The 23,582-nt window shown below is 45.8% G+C and overlaps 3 protein-coding genes across 6 annotated transcripts in view; 2 read left to right on the forward strand and 1 right to left on the reverse strand.

The window, feature by feature from the left end:
* The first annotated feature begins 1,146 nt into the window (after positions 1-1,146).
* LOC113745025 (WW domain-binding protein 1-like) lies at positions 1,147-13,741 on the forward strand. 2 transcript variants are annotated; one of them, XM_027276423.1, is made up of 6 exons: positions 1,147-1,314; positions 5,785-6,342; positions 6,455-6,616; positions 7,216-7,420; positions 7,876-8,047; positions 9,546-9,922. In XM_027276423.1, exons 2-6 carry the CDS (start codon positions 6,198-6,200, stop codon positions 9,783-9,785), a joined length of 924 nt encoding a protein of 307 aa, XP_027132224.1. In that variant the 5' UTR covers positions 1,147-1,314; positions 5,785-6,197; the 3' UTR covers positions 9,786-9,922. The 2 variants fall into 2 exon arrangements, with proteins under 2 accessions (XP_027132224.1, XP_027132223.1); XM_027276422.1 differs by having other exon boundaries at positions 7,876-13,741.
* cyp17a2 (cytochrome P450, family 17, subfamily A, polypeptide 2) lies at positions 10,549-22,323 on the reverse strand. 3 transcript variants are annotated; one of them, XM_027276425.1, is made up of 10 exons: positions 22,242-22,323; positions 21,436-21,799; positions 20,993-21,113; positions 20,038-20,176; positions 19,669-19,898; positions 19,482-19,568; positions 16,634-16,849; positions 16,388-16,557; positions 15,003-15,106; positions 10,549-14,915 (listed from the first exon to the last, which is right to left on the reverse strand). In XM_027276425.1, exons 2-10 carry the CDS (start codon positions 21,681-21,683, stop codon positions 14,665-14,667), a joined length of 1,566 nt encoding a protein of 521 aa, XP_027132226.1. In that variant the 5' UTR covers positions 21,684-21,799; positions 22,242-22,323; the 3' UTR covers positions 10,549-14,664. The 3 variants fall into 3 exon arrangements, with proteins under 3 accessions (XP_027132226.1, XP_027132228.1, XP_027132227.1); XM_027276427.1 differs by lacking the exon at positions 22,242-22,323 and adding an exon at positions 21,876-22,156 and having other exon boundaries at positions 21,436-21,560; XM_027276426.1 differs by lacking the exon at positions 22,242-22,323 and having other exon boundaries at positions 21,436-22,156.
* A 10-nt stretch (positions 22,324-22,333) lies between these two features.
* Positions 22,334-23,582, forward strand: part of LOC113745026 (early growth response protein 3-like) — a 4,003-nt gene continuing 2,754 nt past the window's right edge. The window contains exon 1 of the mRNA XM_027276428.1: positions 22,334-23,397. Coding sequence (XP_027132229.1) covers positions 23,268-23,397 — 130 coding nt within the window. The 5' untranslated portion in view covers positions 22,334-23,267. The remainder of the gene's footprint in view (positions 23,398-23,582) is intronic.

Raw genomic sequence — 23,582 nt, forward strand, 5'->3', positions numbered from 1 at the left:
GACTAACAAACTGAGCTATATTAGTACACATGCTATACTAAATCCTATGAGCTAACATGATAACAACGAGTGTAACAATTGAGCTAACGAGCGAACACAATCGGCTATACTTTGAGCTAACAACAGCTAACAAACTGGCTAACATGACATACAGAACTATAAACAACGAGCTAAAAGAGCAACAACTGAGCTAACACGAGCGAACAGGATGAACAAACGGACGAACATGAGCTACAGCACAACAACGGAGCTAACATGAGCTAACACACTAACTACTTAAACAAATGTAGCTAACATGAGCTACAAAAGTCTAACCACACTGGAGCTAACAGACTAACAACAGCTAACAAACTGAGTAACAATACAATGAGCTAACTAGAGCTAACAACAGCTAACAAACTGGAGGCTAACATGAGCACTATAACAAACTGAGCTACTAATGAGCTAACAAATGAGCTAACATGTCTAGAAAGCTAACAAACTGAGCTAACATGTCCATAAAACATCTTGACTAATCATGACTAACACATACACCGAGGTAACAAGCTAACAAACAGTGACTAACACGTGAGCTTAACAGATAAACATGACGGCTAACAGAAGCTAACACGGCTTAACAAACAGCTAACAGCTGAAAACGCGAGTAACATGCTAACAAGCACAAACAACTGAGCTAAACGAGTAACAACGAGCTAACATGAAAGTAAAAACTGCTAACGAGCTAACAACTGAGCTAACGATAAGAGCACTGGCTAACAAACTGAGCTAACAAGCACGCTAACAAACGAGCTAACATAGCTAACAACAGCTAACAAACTGAGCTAACATGAGCTAAACAAACTGAGGCTAACTGAGAATCTTCAGTTTGTTAGCTGTTTTTAGCTCATGTTAGCTCAGTTTGTTGAAGGATGAGGTTTTCAGGTCCCTGGGGGTTAGGGAGCAGTGCCAGTGTCGTGACAGAACTGGAGCTGGGTGATACATAAGCTAGCGTCCTGGCTCACGTAGCACAGTGTTTGTTATTGTATCAGAACATGACAGAATATGTACTAATGCTCGCTGTATTGTGACTAACACATGATTCACACAGATATTCATCAAATATGCTCAAGAGTTTTGTACGACTCTTATTTTGAAAAAGAAAGACCCGACGAAGCGGAAGTGAGTCGTCTGGGCCACGCGGGCTTGATGGCGGCGGGCTGACGGAGTGAGGAGGCGGGGAACCGGAGGCCCCGGCGGTACCGAGCACCGACAGACAAACAACAACCACACCGACGACAACAGCAGCGAGGCGGGCCGCAGAGGACGGACGGAGCGGTAAGGGGTCGTTTGTTGATCCGGTACCGGGGACTCGTTAACGGGTCCAGGCAGCTCGGCTCTGGATACATACACATACACATACACATGCATACACACATACACATACATACACACACACACACACACACACACACACACACACACACACACACACACCACTCAGTGGCGGCTATATTAGGGCGGGGGGCGTGTGTGTGTGTGTGTGTGTGGGTAGATATATATATAGTAATATATATAATATATACATATATATATAAGTATATATATACACCACAGATTATATATAATATAATATATATATATATATAATATATATATATATATATAGTGTGTGTGTTGTGTGGGGAGCCAATGAAATCACGTCGTGCTCCATTAATTTACTTTCACGCGGTTAATTAATCACCTGGTTTTTAACCATGACCTGTGATCAGCTGTCTGTCATCCTACGGCTCGTTCTCACACACATGTAACTTTGGCTCCGGGTTGAGCTGCTGTAGCTCATATAGCTTTAGCTAGTCTGTTAGCTCGTCTGTGTTGTAGCTCATGTAAGCTCAGTCTGTTAGCTCATGTTAGCTGTCTGTTAGCTCTGTTAGCTCAGTCTGTAGCTCAGTCCTGTTAGCTGTCATCTGTTAGCTTCTGTTAGCTCAGTCTGTTTAGCTCATCTGTAGCTCATGTTACTCAAGTCTGTTAGCTGGCTGTTAGCTCATGTATTCAGTCTGTTAGTGCTTGTTAGCTCATGTTGAGTCCGTTAACTCAGTCTGTTAGCTGGCTGTTAGCTCAGTCCCTGTGAATCGGCTGCTGTTAGCTCAGTTCTGTTAGCTGATGTAGCTCATGGTAGTTCATCTGTTTAGCTGTGCTGTTAGCGCTGTTAGCTCAGTCTTTTAGCTGCTGTTAGCTCAGTCTGTTAGCTGCTGTTAGCTCATGTTAGCTCAGTTCTGTTAGCTGCTGTTAGCTCATGTTAGCTCAGTCTGTTACGCTGCTGTTACTCATTGTAGTCTGACATCGTTAGCTGCTGTACTGGCTCAGAGCGCTGTTGAGCTCAGTCGTGTTAGCTTCTGTTAGCTCATGGTAGTGTCTCGTTACTGCTGTTAGCTCATGTGAGCCTCAGTCTTTAGCTGCTGGAATTAGCTCATCGTTTAACTTCATCATGGTTAGCGCTGTTAGTCCTCGTCTTTAGCTCTTGTTAGCCAGTTGTTAGCTGCGTGTTAGCTCAGGGTAGTTCAAGTCTGTTAGCTGATGTTAGCTCAGTTAGTCGCGTTAGTCTGTTGCTGACTGTTAGCTCATGTTATAGTTGTACTTTTAGCCTCAATGTTGCTGTTTAGCTGCTGTTAGCTGCTGTTAGCTTATGTTACTCAGTCTGGTACTCATGTTACCATGTAGCTCAGTTTGTAGCTGCTGTTAGCTCGTAACTCAGTCTGTAGCTGCTGTTAGCTCAGTCTGTTAGCTGCTTACTCTTTAACTCAGGTCATTAGCTGTGTTAGCTTAGTTTGTTTGCATAATTAGCTCATTGACAAGTTGTAGTATAGCATCATGACTCAGTAGCGCTAAATTCATTTGGAAAGCTATAAATAACACAGCCACTCACAGCGTGAGCTAGGGATAACATGAGTGGAGCAATCAGCAACGTAGCCAGACAAGCTCCGACAGTCCGGACAATGTTTTGGCGTAGCACAGTGTTTCTTACGTTAGCTTGGTCGTGTTAGTGTTTCTAACGTTAGCCTGATCAGTTAGTGTTTCTTACGTTAGCTTGGTCGCATTAGTGTTCTTACGTAGCCTGGACGCGTTAGTGTTTCTTACGGTTCCTGATCGCGTTAGTGTTTCTTACGTTAGCTTGGCGCGTAGTTCTACGTTAGCCTGGACGCGTTAGTGTTTCTTATTACGTTAGCATGATCGCGTTAGGTGTTCTTACGTTAGCTGGTTGCGTTATGTTTCTTACGTTAGCCTGGACGCGTTAGTGTTCTTACGTTGTAGCTCTGATGGCGGTTAGTGTTTCTTACGTTAGCCCCGTTCCTGGTTCGTCGTTTAGGTGTTTCTTACGTTAGCCTGGTCGCGTTAGTGTTTCCGTTACGTTAGACGGTCGCGTTAGTGTTTCTTACGTTAGCCTGGTCGCTAGTGTTTTATACGTTAGCCTGTAGTGGCGTTTGTTTCTTACGTGTAGCCTGGTCCGCGTTTAGTGTTTCTTACGTTAGCCTTCGCGTGTATGTTTCTTCGTTAGCCTGGTCGCGTTAGTGTTTTCGTATAGGCCGTTGTGTTGTTAGGGGGTTTCTGCTTACGTTAGCCTGGTCGTTAGTGTTTTCTTACGTTAGCCCTGATCGCGTTAGTGTGTTCTTACGTTAGCCGGGGCGTTAGTGTTTTTCTTACGTTAGCCGGGCGTTAGTGTTTCTTACGTAGCTTATCGCGTTAGTTTTTCGTCGTAGCCTGGGCGCGTTAGTGTTTCTTACGTTAGCCTGTCGCGTTATGTTGTTCTTACGTTAGCCTGGTCGCGTTAATGGTTTCTTGAGTGTACCTGGTCGCGTATAGTCGCGTTAGTGTTTCTTACGTTAGGTTGGTCGCGTTAGTGTTTCTTACGTTAGCCTGGTCGCGTTAGTGTTTTATACGTTAGCCTGGTCGCGTTAGTGTTTCTTACGTTAGTTTGGTCGCGTTAGTGTTTCTTACGTTAGCCTGGTCGCGTTAGTGTTTCTTACGTTAACCTGGTCGCGTTAGTGTTTCTTACGTTAGCCTGGTTAGCCTGGTTGCGTTAATGTTTCTTACGTTAGCCTGGTCGCGTTAGTGTTTCTTACGTTAGCCTGGTCGCGTTAGTGTTTCTCACGTTAGCCTGGTTAGCCTGGTCGCGCTAGTGTTTCTTGCGTTAGCCTGGTCGCGTTAATGTTTCTTACGTTAGCCTGGTCGCGTTAGTGTTTCTTACGTTAGCCTGGTTAGCCTGGTCGCGTTAATGTTTCTTACGTTAGCCTGGTCGCGTTAGTGTTTCTTACATTAGCCTGGTCGCGTTAGTGTTTCTTACGTTAGCCTGGTCGCGTTAGTGTTTTCTACGTTAGCCTGGTCGCGTTAGTGTTTCTTACGTTAGCTTGGTCGCGTTAGTGTTTCTTACGTTAGCCTGGTTGCGTTAGTGTTTCTTACGTTAGCCTGGTCGCGTTAGTGTTTCTTACGTTAGCTTGGTGCCGTTAGTGTTTCTTACGTTAGCCTGATCGCGTTAGTGTTTCTTACTTTAGCCTGGTGGCGTTAGTGTTTCTTACGTTAGCCTGGTGGCGTTAGTGTTTCTTACTTTAGCCTGGTCGCGTTAGTGTTTCTTACTTTAGCCTGGTGGCGTTAGTGTTTCTTACGTTAGCCTGGTCGCGTTAGTGTTTCTTACGTTAGCCTGGTCGCGTTAGTGTTTCTTACGTTAGCCTGGTCGCGTTAGTGTTTCTTACGTTAGCCTGGTCGCGTTAGTGTTTCTTACGTTAGCCTGGTCGCGTTAGTGTTTCTTACGTTAGCCTGGTCGCGTTAGTGTTTCTTACGTTAGCCTGGTCGCGTTAGTGTTTCTTACGTTAGCCTGGTCGCGTTAGTGTTTCTTACGTTAGCCTGGTCGCGTTAGTGTTTCTTACGTTAGCCTGGTCGCGTTAGTGTTTCTTACGTTAGCCTGGTCGCGTTAGTGTTTCTTACGTTAGCCTGGTCGCGTTAGTGTTTCTTACGTTAGCCTGGTCGCGTTAGTGTTTCTTACGTTAGCCTGGTCGCGTTAGTGTTTCTTACGTTAGCCTGGTCGCGTTAGTGTTTCTTACGTTAGCCTGGTCGCGTTAGTGTTTCTTACGTTAGCCTGGTCGCGTTAGTGTTTCTTACGTTAGCCTGGTCGCGTTAGTGTTTCTTACGTTAGCCTGGTCGCGTTAGTGTTTCTTACGTTAGCCTGGTCGCGTTAGTGTTTCTTACGTTAGCCTGGTCGCGTTAGTGTTTCTTACGTTAGCCTGGTCGCGTTAGTGTTTCTTACGTTAGCCTGGTCGCGTTAGTGTTTCTTACGTTAGCCTGGTCGCGTTAGTGTTTCTTACGTTAGCCTGGTCGCGTTAGTGTTTCTTACGTTAGCCTGGTCGCGTTAGTGTTTCTTACGTTAGCCTGGATGAATTGGCTGAAACCAAAACAAAATTTCTGACATGTTTAAAGTAACGTTAGCTTTGACTTTGGACTTGTTGTTTGTTGACGTTAGTGGACTTAATTTCTAAGCTACCGTTAGCTCGTGTTAGCAAATTTGGACCAGAGATGGGCGAGCGAATGTGGTCGTCTTCACCCTATCCGTTAAAGTACAGGAGTACGTGTGTGTGTGTGTGTGTGTGTGTGTGTCGTGGACAGAGACAGAGCATTGTGTCAGCTGGTGGTTTGAGCCGGCGCTCTGATGAATATCAAGCAGGCTTGCAGTAACGGACGTTTGAGCTGTGTGAGTGACGTACCTTTGTGCCGGGCATCAATAAACTATTGTCTTCTTTCCCTGTCTCTCCGGTTCAGGACCTCCCATTGGCCGCCATCCTGTCTCGCTCCAGCAGCCAGCTGATAGCAGTCCTGTTAGCCCGGAGGACGCCGTGCGTTTTGGACCTGGCGCTCGTTAGCTTGAGTGCCGTGTGTAAGCGATGAGCTCAACTTTAGCGGCTGCTTCTCCGTGACCTCACAGCTGCACAACAAACCAAAAACAAGCTCATTCATTTGTTCTGAAAATGTAGCTTAGCTTGAAGCTAGCACAGCAGTTCAATCCCAGTCAACGACACGCTTCAGGAAAAGAAATTCTGTTAGAAAATAAATCACCTGAACATGTAGCTGGACTCAGACCAGGGTTACGTGTCTGGCAGCTAACAGCCGGTTAGCTGCTAGCGTCTAGCAGGTAGCTGTGGCGCGGGGCTAGGTCGAGGGGTAGCAGGGGTGTGATGGAGTACCACTCCGGTGGCAGCCTGCCCCTGCTGGGGAGACCACGGTACTGTCCCGGGGCCAACGCTAACGGAGGATACCTGTGTGAGACGGGACACTGCTGCGGGGAGACCGGCTGCTGCACCTACTACTACGAGCTCTGGTGTAAGTGTTGTAGTTACTCTCGTGTTATGAGCTGAGCGGGTTCGGTTGGTGTTGTAGCAGGTCCGGTTGGCGCGGTCGTGGTTCTGTCTTAACGCTGTCGTGTTGTGTTCAGGGTTCTGGCTGCTGTGGACCGTCCTCATCCTGTTCAGCTGCTGCTGCGCGTACCGACACCGTCGAGCCAAACTGAGAGTCCAGCAGCAGCAGAGACAGAGAGAGATCAGCCTCCTGGCCTACCATGGTGCCAACTCCTACCCGTCCTCCATGCTGGACCTCAGTAAGACACCTGTCTGTCTGTCTGTCTGTCTGTCCATATGGAGCAGGTCTAGATTGTACTCTTTATATTATTTACAGAGACCCAACAAAGAGCAAGAAAAACCTCCTTCAAGAGGCTGAAACTTCTTAGACAGACAGAGACACAGCAGACATAAATCAATTCACTATCAACTAACTTTATGGCAGCAGTAATAAAAATAATAATGTATTTAGTAGATGTCAAACCCAGGAGAATGAAGAGCCCTGAAGAACCATGAGGAACCGTGAAGAATGAAGAGCCCTGAAGAACCATGAGGAACTAGAAGAACAACATTTTCAGAATGATTATACATTTTTACATCTATGTCCTCGTATTGTGAATTTCAGATGTTGAAGGCCTGTAACATTTTTTCATGTAGTCTTTTTTGGTAAGTCCCAATTCTCAAGAAGTGTGAGCTCCCAAAGAGTAAATATGGACCTTCCATTCATCATGTGAATACTGTGCAAATCAACGGTAACTACTGGATGTAGAAATAAACATTTGTTTGCTAACAACAAGAGTTTCAAACGAGCAGGTAGCATCTTCTTGTTTGTAACCGCGCTCTAATCTTTATTTTTTAGGTTTCTTGGCGTCTCTGAAGCTGCCATCCTATGAGGAGGTGGCAGCTCAACCCTCCACCCCTCCTCCACCCTACAGCTCAGTGTTCACCACGCCACGCTACCCACAGCCGCCCCGTGCAGCTGAGCCCCACCTGCTCACGCAACACGGCCCGCTGCTGCACCGGCCACTCAGTGATGGACCATCCTCCCTCAGCTCCGACAACAGGTAACACCAGAGGGAACAGAACAGCATTACTGGGGACATTTCGTTTAATCATTTAGCAGACAGGTCAGGAGGACGGAACGGTAATCAAGTCAATGGGTTGCATGTTGAGCGTTGGGCCGGGTAAGGCCTAATCGGGTAACTGAGGCAATGTGATCAGACAAGGTTAGCCAGTTCTGGAGTCAAGGTCATGACTCCGAAGTTTCTCTGTACCCTGGTGGGGGCGAGACAGAGGGAGTCAAGGCTACTACTACACCTTTATTTTACTACTACTGCTTCTACTTCTTTATATTTTATTATTCTTACTAGTAGTACTACAGTGACTACTATTGCCACTATTAATACTTCTACAACTAATAATACCGTCAAGGCTGCTACTGTTGTTACTGCTGCTATCGTCTTATTGTTTGTCTGTAGGATGGGGTGCACTGCAAACAAAACAGTTTTCTTTCCTGTAGTTCCAGTTGTTCCTGTGACTCCTGCTGCCCCTCGTCTCCATGTAGCTCCTCCCTATCAGCACCCGTTACGTATGAGACTGACACAAGCCATGCCACGACGCCCAGCGAGGCCACACCCCTCACTCTTGATGTCACCATGGAGACCATCGCTGCAGCAGCATCCTTTTTGGAGGTAAATGAGGCACAGTTTGTTTCTGAGAGGATGCTCGCCACAGTGGACATTGACACTGGTGATGAAATCTCTGCTGGAGCACAGGAACACATCGCCACGGACTCATCAGTTACCAACCAGGTTGTTTCTATGGGGGTTGTTACTAGGGCAGTCTCCCCTCACTCTCTACCCTCTCCCAGTTCTGAGGTGGCGCTTCCTGTTGTAACTACATCTCCCATAAAGCAGCAGCTTGGCCTCATACCCTGTACCCCAATTGTCAGCACCTGTAGTTCAAGTACACTCCCTAGTCCAAGTGTTATTGACACAACACTCCCCTTCATCCAAATAAAAAGCTTTGAGGGCCCAGTTGGTCTTGAAACTATCCCTGCCCCAGAAATAACCTCAAAGTCAGGCCCTTCTACCCTCACAACTAGTAATCATGGCAGCCCTGCAGCCACCCAAACCCTTGATCTAACCAGAACTTTTGATACAGCCAACGTCTCCAGGAGCCCAACCTCACTACCATGCCCAGATGTTGGAAGAACTTTGGCCCTGATAACAGGCTCTGCTGATCTCCCAACCCCAGACCCAAATCCTAGCCTTGTGCCAATCACTGCAGTACCTTTGAACTCTACCCAAGCTTTGATCCCAGTACCTTCAAACCCTACCCAAACTTTGATCCCAGTACCTTCAAACCCTACCCAAGTTCCCATCCCAGTACCTTCAAACCCTACCCAAGATTCAATCCCTGTACCTTCAAACCCTACCCACGTTTCGATCGAGGTGCCTACAAACCTTTCCCAACCTCTAGATGCAGTACCTACTGACTTAACCCAAGATCCAGACCAAGTATCTTCAAACCTTACCCTAGCCACAGATGCAGCACCCATTTCACATACATTAGCCCATTGCCAGATTCCAGAAAATTCACCTGCGTCATGTCTATCCCTGGGTTCTGCCAGCCCAAAGTCCAGCTTTCCCCAACACACAGGAGTTGTTGCTAGACTTGTATCTTGTCTAGATCCAGCTGCAGTACCAGCCGATTCGGGTCCTTCTCTGGTTTTGTCTCAATCGCCAAAGTCAAACCTTATCAGTCCCTTACCATCAAATGTCCATGTAGGTTTTAGTTCTGGATCTGGATCTTGGTCTAGTGTTGATTCTGGATCAGGTCCACCACTACCGGTGCTCACCTTCTCAACACGTGCAGCTTCCTCTTCCTCTAACTCCTGCCCAGCCATAACCATAGAGTCTGAATCTTCTTTTGCTCTCTCTCAGTCTCCCCCTGCAGACCTCTCCCCATCCATTCCTTCTCCTCCTTTCCTCCATTCCCTTCCAGCCCTGTCTCCTGTCTCTCTCCCAGCCCCGGCTTTACTCCTGGACCCCCTCACTGCTCTCCACCAGTCCAACAAAGGTGGATCCTCCTCTGGCCATGCTTCCTCCCTCTCCCCCTCCCCTCGTGCTACTCAGTCCCCCCCTAAACAAACTCTCTTCTCGCCCTGCGTGGATGTTTTTGAACCAGGACCTCCCAGCTGGGAGGTTGGAGAGGAGGAGCAGGAGGAGCATAACAATGACGATGACGAAGATGACATGGGAGCAGATGAGAGCCAGTACAGACACCGGCGACTTACTGGTGACTCTGGGATTGAGGTGTGCAGGTGTCGGGTGGAGGACGAGGAAGAGGAGGAGGAGGGAGAGGAGGAGGAGAAAAGGAAAGAGATTGGCAGGAGAGGTGGTGGAGTGGAGAGGGATAAAAAAGTAGGTGGAAACACTGATCTTCATGACAGTGTGGACTGCCCTGCCAGAGGTCAGATAACCACAGGGGAAGGACTTATACTTTGTAACCCCACCTCCACCACTACGCCAGCGTCTGAGGATGGTGGCAAAGTCGTTATCGTCATGGAGACAATGTAATTGACAGGAGTGGGGGGATCAAACTGTCCATCGCCCATACAAGGGAATAACAGGAGCTTAAGGATGGTGTCCACCCTTAAAACAGTTTTCTGAGATTGTTGTGTGTCTGCTGAGGATAGATGACACGTCGATAAATGTCATCAGGCCAGCAGAGATGTCAGATGTTTAATAGTAAGAGATTCACCAGGAAGCATTAGCTCATTGCAACGTGGTTTCTTAAACTGTGAGGTGTCATTTTAGTTTACAACTTTTCTGCTTTGTCAGTTGTGGTGTTGTTGTTTTTGTTGCTTTGAGGATCGGCAGATTGAATCCAGGTTCAATAAAATCGAACTGTTCCACTACAGAACTGTTAGAAATGTAAGGACATCTGCTCCCCTTTGTAATCCCAATGTAAGATACTTAGCAATCTAGATATTAATATGTAATAATGGAGAGTTTATAAGAATCAGTGGCTGTGGACAGCTTGTTGTAATGTGTCTGTACATTCATACGGTAATGTTCTCGGTCTGAACAGTCTAACAGTTAAGTGTCACACTCCCAGCTGTTAGCTCCTCCTTATTGTGTAGAGATCTTACGTTCCCCATGATAACAGACGGGACTCATGGTTTGTACCGTCTTTAGATCAGCTCTGCATCCCCTTCTCTTCAGCAGGGATCTCCAGTCTGTACACGAAGAGTATGCTAGCGCTAACAGCTGTTCTCGAGTGTAAACAAGAGAGCCCTGCCTTTTTTCCAACAGGTCACCCGATGTATGGTGAAGTATTACAGAAAAAGGGCACATCACTGATCTCCGTAGTTTAAGTCCACGTTAACACACAGACTGAGACTGGTACAAAAAAACACAGAAGTGTTCAGATATCTTTCACTTCACGTCCACTTATGTTACGGAAGTGCTCACCTACATCTGTGTTTACGGCATTCCTTGGTCAGTTATTGCCACCAGCGGTTGATCAGTGAGATTAATTAGTGAAATCAAATGAATGAATCAGTCACCCACACATCTGCATACATCTGGCAGCTGGGTGGTTAAGTACTTCTGGTACTACTGGTTATTATAATCTTGCTAACTAGCCAGCAGCTTTATTTAGCCGTGGAATGGATGTTAATCAGTTGCCTATTCAGTCTTTCGCGGCGCATATCTGTTCACCAATATGAATGCAGTTAGATATCCACAAAGGAACTGTCATTCACTGTGGTAGACATGGAATCTTTCCCTCCATCCCACATAAAACATGGTCACCATGGTGCATTACGCCTCCCCGACATTTTCTTTCTTACGTATGTCCATCAAAACAAGACAAGAACTTTAAATAGTTGAATGTTTATCAGAAGACAGCTCGCTCGTCCTCAGTGATGACGGAGATTTGGAAAAGAGCCGGGAACAAATTGGCTGTTTTGGAAATGAAGAAAGACAAATGTGGGAGGATGATTCACAGAGGGAAGACTGATTCATTCATTAGTCTGTCAGGAGAGCAGAATTAGGTGGTTAGTTTCTTTCAGATTTGATGTGGCAACTTGATCCTGATGGAAGATTTCAGGGTGTCGATGGATCATTTGGTTTTATGTGTCTCTCGGCTGAGAGAAGCCTTTTGCATAAACGAGAATAAACAATGGGCACTTTTAGGAAACAGAAACAAAGCACCAAACAGAACAGAGATGATGACAACACGTCATCGTTCCCATCTTTGTCTACATCTGAATTTGAGCTCAGATACAACAAGAAGTCTTCGGCCTCCACACAGTCTAAACTCTGAAATAGCTGAAATATAAATTTTCATCATCCAGATGTTTCAGGTCTTACAGTGACAGTAACCTGTTATTGATATTTTGTGACATAAAGACAGAATAGATTTCTTACTTATTAATGGTCGTTTAATGCATAACGGTGAATCTGAAATTAGTGAAGAGCAATATTTTTCATCAGCAAAAGTCTGTGTGTAAATACCTTCAACAAACCATAGCCCACGCTGTCACAGGGACGCTGTCAGATTGAATGTAGAAGTTGGTTGGAGTGGAGAAACGAGTTCGTTTTTCACACCTGCTCCCACAAAGTGCACTTTTTCTTTTCTTTAGTTTTTTAACTGCGTTAGAAAGTTTCACAAATGTTTCACACAGATGCCAGGTGAAGCCTGACCTTTAGCCAATGAGAGAAAGAGTTCCAGAACCAGAACTCTCGGACTGTTCAAGTGAAGACGGGAGCTTGAGGCCGTGATGCATTCAGGTTCCTCTGTAACTAGGACAAGCGCTGGTCATCTGATGGTCGTCTAAATGGAAGAGACTGATCCTTAAACCCTGTGTCCATGCTGCATTACAACACGGACTTCACGTACTTGGCTAACCAGTAGCTGACAGGTTCCCATGATGGACAACGCTCATTATGACAAAAGCAATGTCCTGCCACGGAAAGGCAGCAACAGAGCGAACAGCTGGATGGAAACCAACATACAGCAGATTGGATGCATACATGGACGGATAAAATGTTTTTTAACCCTTTGTGGTACATGAATCTGGTTTGAGAGCTCGTAGAGGCTGAAGGACCTCCGGGTTGATACCGAGCCGTTGATGTTGTGGTTGATGGTGTTTTTTGTTTACCTGAACTAATAAGGTTATATATCTCCATGGTTACAGAGTGCCATTTCTACTTGACAGCTGTTACTACTTAGCATTAGATAGAGCTGTCGTTGCTCTGTGTGAGTGGACTTTTGATCGCAATGACTGCAGAAATCTGTATCTCAGGCAGCTCTGAGATCAGCCTCATGAAGGGAAACCGCTCCAAACTTCCTCACAGTACCAGCAGAGTGTTGACATTGAGGCGAGCATCTTAGTGTTGGAAATCAACTTTCATGAAGACGATTGTATCAGACTCTGGTGCTGTGAGACTTTTAGGGATAAAGTCCTATTGACTGATCTCCGCACACGAGGCTGATGTCAGGGCTGGTCTAACGTTTGGAAACCCTCATTCAAAGAAAAATTCTTTAATAGTAGTCCTCTCTAAAGACCTGAAGAGTTTCACACTGACTGGATTCACATTGACAGATTTGGTAACAAAAAATTGAGTCCGGTGTATTTATCTAAAAGTATAACTGAGTTTATTGACCTCTTCTAAACATAAAGCTTAGGACATCAAACCCAAACACACATCAGCGACTAACTAAGCACACTAGACAACTGACTGAACCACTGGTCAGTTACCAAACATGAACGCCAACCTGTAGCACACAAGTGACGGCATCGGTTGCTGATGTTGGTTAAAAATATTCAACTTCAGCTGACCCAACTTTGGGCCCATCAGATTCAAAGAAACAGACAAAATGCAGATTTAGTCATCGAGGTCAGGAGCTGACGGAGGGCATGTTAGAGAAAAATCATCGTATGAACTTCACTTATTAGACACAGTGCTTAAAGGACGTCTGTTTCCGGGATGACCACCAGCTGCCAATCCTGAAATGTGAACCCAGTCAAAGTTTTAGACAACTCGGAATCTCATCTCCGTTAAACGTGACGGATCAACTTTCACCTGCCCGATGAGGAGCAGCTTCACCTGTGTTCCCTCCCCCGTCTGTCTAAAGAACGTTTCTGTCTCTTCTCTCCTGTCCTTCCTGTTTGCATGAGGTTTGTGTCAGAGTTGAAGGAAGCAGAGAAAAGATTAGTCTTTCAAGTCCCTTAATATTATGATGATGATAACAATGCTAATTATTAGTATGACTAAATTAATGGTGTGTGTGTGGATGTATGTGTGTGATCTAACTAAACCAGCCTGTTCTAAAAGTGTGTGAAGATATACTGAATAAAACTGTTAAATCTAGCTGAGTGTGTGTGTGTGTTCATGAAGCTCAAACACACAGAATTCATCTTTTAAATTGGAAATCTTTATTTCTAGAAAACTTTCTAGATCATGTTGAACATATTTTATCCATTCGATTTTTTTATATTATATATTTTCTTGTTATCAGGCACTTAAAGGAACATTATGTGGCATATTCACGGCGACCACATCGCTGTGAGATGAGTTCATTCTGCACGTTTATCTTCAAACTAAATGAAACTTCTCTGAGACGTAGAAGCTGCTGCTTCGTATAAAACACGGTGAAGCGTCAGTCTCTCCAGTATGCTGACTGCAGTTCCACCTTTTAACCACTAGATGTCAGTGGTAGACATACAGTTACATATTCTTATGTTGTTTTTAGTGAGCCAGGTATTCGACCAAGAAGAGCCGGTTCAAAGAGCCGCTCTCTCTTAAGTGAACAATGAGAGCGGTTCTTTTTCTTTTTCGGGAAAAGTATTACGATGAATTTGGGTGAATTATTAAAGGTGTAAGTGTTAACACGAAGAGCTGTTTGGGAGTCAAAAGAGCCGGCTCTTCTTGGTGATCTGAGTCAAATGATTTGACTCCCTAAAAAGAACCGAACTTCCCATCACGATCCCAAACGGCTCTTCATGTTACGACCTTTTACAATTCAGCCAGTTTTGACTTGATTTGTACGTGTACTCCTATATCTGCTTCAAAAAAGGATGTTTATCCCTGTTTCACCTTACGTGACACACCTGACATTCAGTCACCGTATCACATTTACAGTTTGTTTGACGATCATGTCTGCTAATTAGTTACGTAACGGGAAGATTTTATAAAAGGAGATGAAGCTCTTTACAGACGCCTGTGTAAACAGGTCCTCTTCAGATCTGCTGCACGGAGCTGGAACAGGTAGAACATCAAACATCAAACTTTAGTTACCACCCTGCCCTCGGAGCGACAGCGACCTTATAAGGTAACGGCTGTAAGACCACGCCCAGCCGCCCCTGCAGGTTGGGCAGGGGAGCCCCGTCCGGCAGCCTGAAGCTAATTCGCTGGAGCAGAGAGGACAAGAACAGAAAGAGCTCCAGCCGGGCCAACGATTCGCCGACGCAGACTCGTGGTCCCGCCCCGAACGGCAGGAAGCAGGAAGGTGTGACCCGCTGGCCCTGGTCGTCAAGGAAACGATCTGGGAAGGCGGGAAAACAGGGAGGTGGTTAGTTCAGGTGCCATCGTGAAAGTTGGATATTTCCGACGAGGTGGCTGTTTGTTTCACCTGGGTTGAACAGGTCGGGTTTGTCCCAGTGTCGGGGGTCGTGGTGAATCGACCACATGTTGACCAAAACCCGAGTACCACAACTGACAGAGTGGCCGCCAATACTATGAGAGACAGAGAGAGAGAGTCTACAGGCGCTCTGAGCTGACAGTCCAGCACGGCTAACAGACTGAGCTAACAGCAGCTAACAGACTGAGCTAACAGCAGCTAACAGACTGAGCTAACATGAGCTAACAGCAGCTAACAGACTGAGCTAACATGAGCTAACAGCAGCTAACAGACTGAGCTAACATGAGCTAACAGCAGCTAACAGACTGAGCTAACATGAGCTAACAGCAGCTAACAGACTGAGCTAACATGAGCTAACAGCAGCTAACAGACTGAGCTAACATGAGCTAACAGCAGCTAACAGACTGAGCTAACATGAGCTAACAGCAGCTAACAGACTGAGCTAACATGAGCTAACAGCAGCTAACAGACTGAGCTAACATGAGCTAACAGCAGCTAACAGACTGAGCTAACATGAGCTAACAGCAGCTAACAGACTGAGCTAACATGAGCTAACAGCAGCTAACAGACTGAGCTAACATGAGCTAACAGCAGCTAACAGACTGAGCTAACATGAGCTAACAGCAGCTAACAGACTGAGCTAACATGAGCTAACAGCAGCTAACAGACTGAGCTAACATGAGCTAACAGCAGCTAACAGACTGAGCTAACATGAGCTAACAGCAGCTAACAGACTGAGCTAACATGAGCTAACAGCAGCTAACAGACTGAGCTAACATGAGCTAACAGCAGCTAACAGACTGAGCTAACATGAGCTAACAGCAGCTAACAGACTGAGCTAACATGAGCTAACAGCAGCTAACAGACTGAGCTAACATGAGCTAACAGCAGCTAACAGACTGAGCTAACATGAGCTAACAGCAGCTAACAGACTGAGCTAACATGAGCTAACAGCAGCTAACAGACTGAGCTAACATGAGCTAACAGCAGCTAACAGACTGAGCTAACATGAGCTAACAGCAGCTAACAGACTGAGCTAACATGAGCTAACAGCAGCTAACAGACTGAGCTAACATGAGCTAACAGCAGCTAACAGACTGAGCTAACATGAGCTAACAGCAGCTAACAGACTGAGCTAACATGAGCTAACAGCAGCTACAGCTGTCAGCAGTTTACTTCACTGTCCATCATAAACTCTGTAAATCACAGAGAGTTGAGGCGGAGCAGCCGGAGGACATCAGAGGGAAAACCAGAAAACATTTCCTCCATAAAATATGATCCAGTTTCACCAGAATCAGTGAAATAGTTGCTGCTGTGTGACTTAGTGCCGTGAAGCGTTACGTACTTCTCAGAGTTACACAGTGTGAGAGGCTGACCTGCTGTCGGTCATGGCGGTGTGTGGGATGAGCACAGGGCTGACCGGTCGAATCCTCATCCCCTCATTGATGACACAGTCCAGGTACGGCAGCCGGCCACGGTCTGACATACACACCGGTCGCTCAGCACCCACCTGTTCATCCAGCTCCTTCTGCACGCGCTCCTGAACCTGTACGGACATGATTTCATGTGAGCGTGTCATTGATAGTTAATATATAAATAACCAGTAGGTTTTATCATTTCACCTCCGGGTGGTGCAGCAGATAAGCCAGGATCCACAGCAGGGTGGTGGACGTTGTCTCAACTCCAGCTCCGAAAGCCTCAGCTGCTGTCATCAGGACGTGGTCATCTGTGATCCTCTCGTCCGCCGACCTGGATGACTTTTGACCCCGCCCACTGTCCATCTGGCCCTTTAGCAAGGCATCCAGAAGGTCACGGGGGTCACCGTCACCCAGCGAGGCCTGGATACGGGTCACAGAAGTGATGAGCTTTTATAAACAGTCCAACCTGCTTCAAATTGGATCAGCTTGACATGAAGGGGCAGTAATGAGAGGATCAAAGTGTGACTCCACAAGGTGCTGGACTCTACGCCCCATGACTGCATGACCTCACAGACCAACACCTGAATGTGTTTGTGGACACCACGGTCATCGGACTGATCAGTGGTGGAGACGGCATACAAGGAGATGATTGATCTGAGGAGGGAGCAGCACACCTCACTACATCAGTGATGGAGGAGATGGAGAGGGTGAAAACCTTTGACCTACATCAGTGAGGAACTCAGCTGGTCTGACCACACCCACCAGCAGAGACTGGACTTCTTAAGGAGGCTGAGGACATCCTCAGCAACTTCTACAGATGTAAGTCGAGAGAGCATCACCAGCTCAGTTACAGTGTGGCTCAGGACAGGAAGGCTCTCCAATGTGTGATGGAACCTGGCAGCCTTCCCATCACTACTGAACATCTACACCACCATCAGGACGAGCCACAACACAGTGTGTTCACACTTCTTCAGGCCATCAATCACACTGTTATGTCACTGTCAGGCCAGCTCAGCTGTTTAACTTCTCACTGCTCTGCAGCTACATTTAGATTTTTTTGTTAAAGAACATGAAGAACATTAAGAACATGAAGAACATGAGGAACATTAAGAACATGAAGAACATTAAGAACATTAAGAACATGAAGAACATGAGGAACATTAAGAACATGAAGAACATGAAGAACATTAAGAACATGAAGAACATGAGGAACATTAAGAACATGAAGAACATGAAGAACATTAAGAACATGAGGAACATTAAGAACATGAAGAACATGAAGAACATTAAGAACATGAAGAACATTAAGAACATTAAGAACATGAAGAACATGAAGAACATTAAGAACATGAAGAACATGAAGAACATGAAGAACATGAAGAACATGAAGAACATTAAGAACATGAAGAACATGAGGAACATTAAGAACATGAAGAACATGAAGAACATTAAGAACATGAGGAACATTAAGAACATTAAGAACATGAAGAACATGAGGAACATGAAGAACATGAAGAACATTAAGAACATGAAGAACATGAAGAACATGAAGAACATGAGGAACATTAAGAACATGAAGAACATGAGGAACATTAAGAACATGAGGAACATGAAGAACATGAAGAACATGAAGAACATGAAGAACATGAGGAACATTAAGAACATGAAGAACATGAAGAACATGAAGAACATGAGGAACATTAAGAACATGAAGAACATGAGGAACATTAAGAACATGAGGAACATTAAGAACATGAAGAACATGAGGAACATTAAGAACATGAGGAACATTAAGAACATGAAGAACATGAGGAACATTAAGAACATGAGGAACATTAAGAACATGAAGAACATGAAGAACATTAATAACATGAAGAACATGAAGAACATGAAGAACATTAATAACATTAAGAACATGAGGAACATTAAGAACATGAAGAACATTAAGAACATGAAGAACATGAAGAACATTAATAACATGAAGAACATGAAGAACATGAAGAACATTAATAACATTAAGAACATGAGGAACATTAAGAACATGAAGAACATTAAGAACATGAAGAACATGAAGAACATTAAGAACATGAAGAACATGAAGAACATTAATAACATGAAGAACATTAAGAACATGAAGAACATGAATAACATTAATAACATGAAGAACATGAAGAACATGAATAACATTAAGAACATTAAGAACATGAAGAACATGAAGAACATTAATAACATGAAGAACATGAAGAACATGAAGAACATTAATAACATTAAGAACATGAGGAACATTAAGAACATGAAGAACATTAAGAACATGAAGAACATTAAGAACATGAAGAACATTAATAACATGAGGAACATGAAGAACATTAATAACATGAAGAACATGAAGAACATGAAGAACATTAATAACATTAAGAACATGAGGAACATTAAGAACATGAAGAACATTAATAACATGAAGAACATTAATAACATGAAGAACATTAATAACATGAGGAACATGAAGAACATTAATAACATGAAGAACATGAAGAACATGAGGAACATGAAGAACATGAAGAACATTAATAACATGAGGAACATGAAGAACATTAATAACATGAAGAACATGAAGAACATGAAGAACATTAATAACATTAAGAACATGAGGAACATTAAGAACATGAAGAACATTAATAACATGAAGAACATTAATAACATGAAGAACATTAATAACATGAGGAACATGAAGAACATTAATAACATGAAGAACATTAAGAACATGAGGAACATGAAGAACATGAGGAACATGAAGAACAATGATTTTTGTTTTGTTTAATATATTTAAAATTTTAGATGTTCACTTTATTTTTCACATTGTGTATTTTTCTTGTTGTCTGTCATTTATTAGTATGGTCACTTTGTTGAAAATGCTTGATCGTGCTAAATCAGAGAGAATGTGTAAATGAACTGTTTTTATTACATTTATGGAGTTATGAAGATTATATTCTGTTAATAAAGAAGACACACTCTCCCCCAGCGCCACCTGCAGGACACGTGAGAATGAAATTACCTTGTGCTCCTCCAGTTTGTGTGACAGCAGTTGGTCTCTGATGGTGATACACTCCTTCAGTTTACTTAGACACTTGTTAGGAAAGACCTGAGACACAGAGACGGACATCAAGTTCAAAAAGGACCGGCACACATGAAGAACATTAAGAACATGAGGAACATTAAGAACACACACAGGGTGGATTTACCTTCATCCAGGGGTAAATGTCCACCAGTCCTCCTTGGGCAATCGTCTGCACGATACCATCGTTGTATCGGATAACCTCCTGAAGTTCAGCATCGTTGTGGTGATAGGTGGCACTGAACACCAGCGTGCACACCACGTTTGTGACAGCCCTGGTCACTGCCGAAGACGGGTCGAAGCCACATGACCCACTGGACAACAACTCGGCACACAGACTGTCCACTGAGGACAGAACTGGAGAGACATAACGTGGAATATAACAAAGGCATGACAAGAACATGAAGAACACGAGAAACAAGCTGCTGCATAGTCTGTTCCTTTGAATTTCTTTGTGAATGAATTTGTTCTGCAGCTGATGGATGAAGAAAAGTACCAATGTCCTGTAGTCGACTGGTTCCTTCTCCAAACATTGTGAAGGAGTTATGGACGAGGCGACGGTGTGACTTCCAGAGAGGAGAGTAGTCAGAAAATGCGATGTCTTTACCTCCTCTGGTCAGCAGGTTGGTGGTCACCTGCAGAAAACATGTTAAAAAATGAATGTCATGTCACAGAGACTACGTCCAGGTTTTAGACAGTCTGCGGGGACGTCACGGAGACTACGTCCAGGTTTTAGACAGTCTGCGGGGACGTCACAGAGACTACGTCCAGGTTTTAGACAGTCTGCGGGGACGTCACAGAGACTACGTCCAGGTTTTAGACAGTCTGCGGGGACGTCACAGAGACTACGTCCAGGTTTTAGACAGTCTGCGGGGACGTCACAGAGACTACGTCCAGGTTTTAGACAGTCTGCGGGGACGTCACAGAGACTACGTCCAGGTTTTAGACAGTCTGCGGGGACGTCACAGAGACTACGTCCAGGTTTTAGACAGTCTGCGGGGACGTCACAGAGACTACGTCCAGGTTTTAGACAGTCTGCGGGGACGTCACAGAGACTACGTCCAGGTTTTAGACAGTCTGCGGGGACGTCACAGAGACTACGTCCAGGTTTTAGACAGTCTGCGGGGACGTCACAGAGACTACGTCCAGGTTTTAGACAGTCTGCGGGGACGTCACAGAGACTACGTCCAGGTTTTAGACAGTCTGCGGGGACGTCACAGAGACTACGTCCAGGTTTTAGACAGTCTGCGGGGACGTCACAGAGACTACGTCCAGGTTTTAGACAGTCTGCGGGGACGTCACAGAGACTACGTCCAGGTTTTAGACAGTCTGCGGGGACGTCACAGAGACTACGTCCAGGTTTTAGACAGTCTGCGGGGACGTCACAGGGACTGACACCAAGCAGCATCTCACACCATCACATGACCACCCTGTCTCTCCACATGTCTCACCATGCTCGGCCTTCCAGCGAAGTCTCTCCCTCTCTGCAGTAGAACCTCTCGGGCGTGTTGATGGTCGTTTACTACCACAGTGTAGTGAGGGCCGAGGTAGAGAGCAAACAGAGAGCCGTACCTGAAGACGTGTTCAGAGTCACTGTTTAACACTGCTCTAACGTTAAAGTAACGCTGGTCTAACATTAAAGTAACACTGCTCTAACGTTAAAGTAACGCTGGTCTAACATTAAAGTAACACTGCTCTAACGTTAAAGTAACGCTGGTCTAACATTAAAGTAACGTTGGTCTAACGTTAAAGTAACGCTGGTCTAACATTAAAATAACGTTGGTCTAACATTAAAGTAACGCTGGTCTAACATTAAAATGCTGGTCTAACATTAAAGTAACGTTGGTCTAACATTAAAGTAACGCTGGTCTAACATTAAAGTAACGCTTCTGACCTGTGGGCCAGCTCCATGAAGAGGAGGTGTGGAGGGAGGCCTCCTCCCAGCCAGGGGAGGCTGCCCAGGCCAGGCAGCCGGGGCAGGCAGGGGATGGAGACCTGAGCTGGAGCAGGTGGGACGGACTGGTGGGTGATCAGGAAGAGGATGACAGCCACGACAATGAAGAAGAAGATGAGGAGGAGGGAGGAGGAGAGGAAGGGAGGACAGATACAGGTAGGGACAGAGGAGAGGAGACGAGTGAACATGGCTGAGATGAAATGAAGAGGGAGGCTGAAGAGTCCAGCTTTTAATGTCTCGTGTGGGCAGACCTTGGAGGGGTCAGAGGTCAGGTGTGTGTGTGTGTGTGTGTGTGTGTGTGTGTGTTTGTGTGTGTGTGTGTGTTTGTGTGTGCGTGTGTGTGTTTGTGTGTGTGTGTGTGTCTGTGTGTGCGCCCTCACCCTGACCATGTACAGTGTTTATCTTGGTCCACCAGCCTTGATGTTATCAGGTGTCCTCGTCAGCGTGGTCTGTCCTATCAGAGACTGCATCAGGAGCATGATCACGGTCAGTTAGATTAGTTCAGAATCAGAATCAGAAATATTTTGATAATCCCAGGGGGAAATTATTTTTGTTGCTATACTCCAGTATACAAACAAACAAAAACAACATATGTAAACATGTAACCATCTATTAAGAACAGCTGACATGGAGGATGACAGAAAGCAGCTCCACCTGCTGACACTGCTCACCTCCACCTCAGGTGCTGCTACGATCAGGCGACCGGGCTGATGGAGGACGACACATCACATGAGAATGAAGGAAATGTGTGTGTGTGTGTGTGTGTGTGTGTGGGCGAAGTAAGAGATGCTGTTGCCATGGCGCTGTGCCACCTTCTGTTCCCTCCACCTGTTAGAAATAACACACACACACACACACACACACACACTGTCATGGCGATAGAAACTCTTTATCCTTCAGTTTCATCTTCAGCAGCTGACTCACTTTATATTTCAGTCAGTCAGACGTTAAAACAACTTTGTGTAACGTTTCCACCAGAAACGTCCCCGCAGACTGTCTAAAACCTGGACGTAGTCTCTGTGACGTCCCCGCAGACTGTCTAAAACCTGGACGTAGTTTCTGAGACGTCCCCACAGGACCTTCGTGGTGAGGCGAGGGGGTCTCTAAACGTTGCTGTGTATAGTTGAAAAATAAAGCGGAGCTTCTATTTCTGTCTCTATGTAAGGCCTGAATCTCTTCTCCCGTTTCCATGGTGACAACATCCCAGAGACAGAGGCTGATGGTTGCTGTTGGAGTGACATGTGTGATCACCATCTCTGTCTGCAGCACTGCAGAGCTGCGACACACACACACACACACACACACACACATCAAACTCTCTGCCTGTGGGGCTAAACTCAGGGCAAACCTGCCCCTGTGCATCCTGTGCCGCACTCCCCGCACGGCCCCGCAGCAGCTTGTATAATCTCTCCGCGCTCTGCGTGCCGCAGTGGAGGAAACCCCCTCTCTCCTCTCCGTGTGTCTACGTCTCTCTCCCGCCTGTCCTTTTATGGTATGGGGATACCCGCACGTCACAACCGGATGCAGCCCATGTTTGGGCAGCTACGAAAGCTCGCGGCGGGAGGGAATCCCTCGCGCCGGTGCCGACCAATGAGGCCCGGCCTGGAGTTACCTAAGAGACGGAGAGTATAAAAAGGACGGCGGAGACTCAGAGAGCATCACCGAGCATCACCGACACCGACACCGACAGACAGAGCTCCGGGCACGGATTAATAACGAGGGAATCCCCGTTTAACGCACACACACGCACACACAAACAGGTGTCACCCGCAATGCTTCTGGAGCGCGAGGACAGCTTCATGTCGGAGTTTGAGGACGCGTGCAGCGCCTGGGTGGACAGCGTGGGCTCGAGCCGCAGCGACGGAGCGGAGGACTCTGACGTGGGGTCACCTTTCTGCCCAGGTGTGTCCATCGACCAGCGATCAGCTGTGTGTGTTGATCAGCTGTGTGTGTTGATCAGCTGTGTGTGTGTGTGTTGATCAGCTGTGTGTGTGTGTGTTGATCAGCTGTGTGTGTTGATCAGCTGTGTGTGTGTGTGTTGATCAGCTGTGTGTGTGTGGGTTGAGGGGCTGGGGGTGTGTGTGGGG

This window comes from Larimichthys crocea, unplaced genomic scaffold (genome assembly GCF_000972845.2).
Source record: "Larimichthys crocea isolate SSNF unplaced genomic scaffold, L_crocea_2.0 scaffold378, whole genome shotgun sequence".
Taxonomy (NCBI): domain Eukaryota; kingdom Metazoa; phylum Chordata; class Actinopteri; family Sciaenidae; genus Larimichthys; species Larimichthys crocea.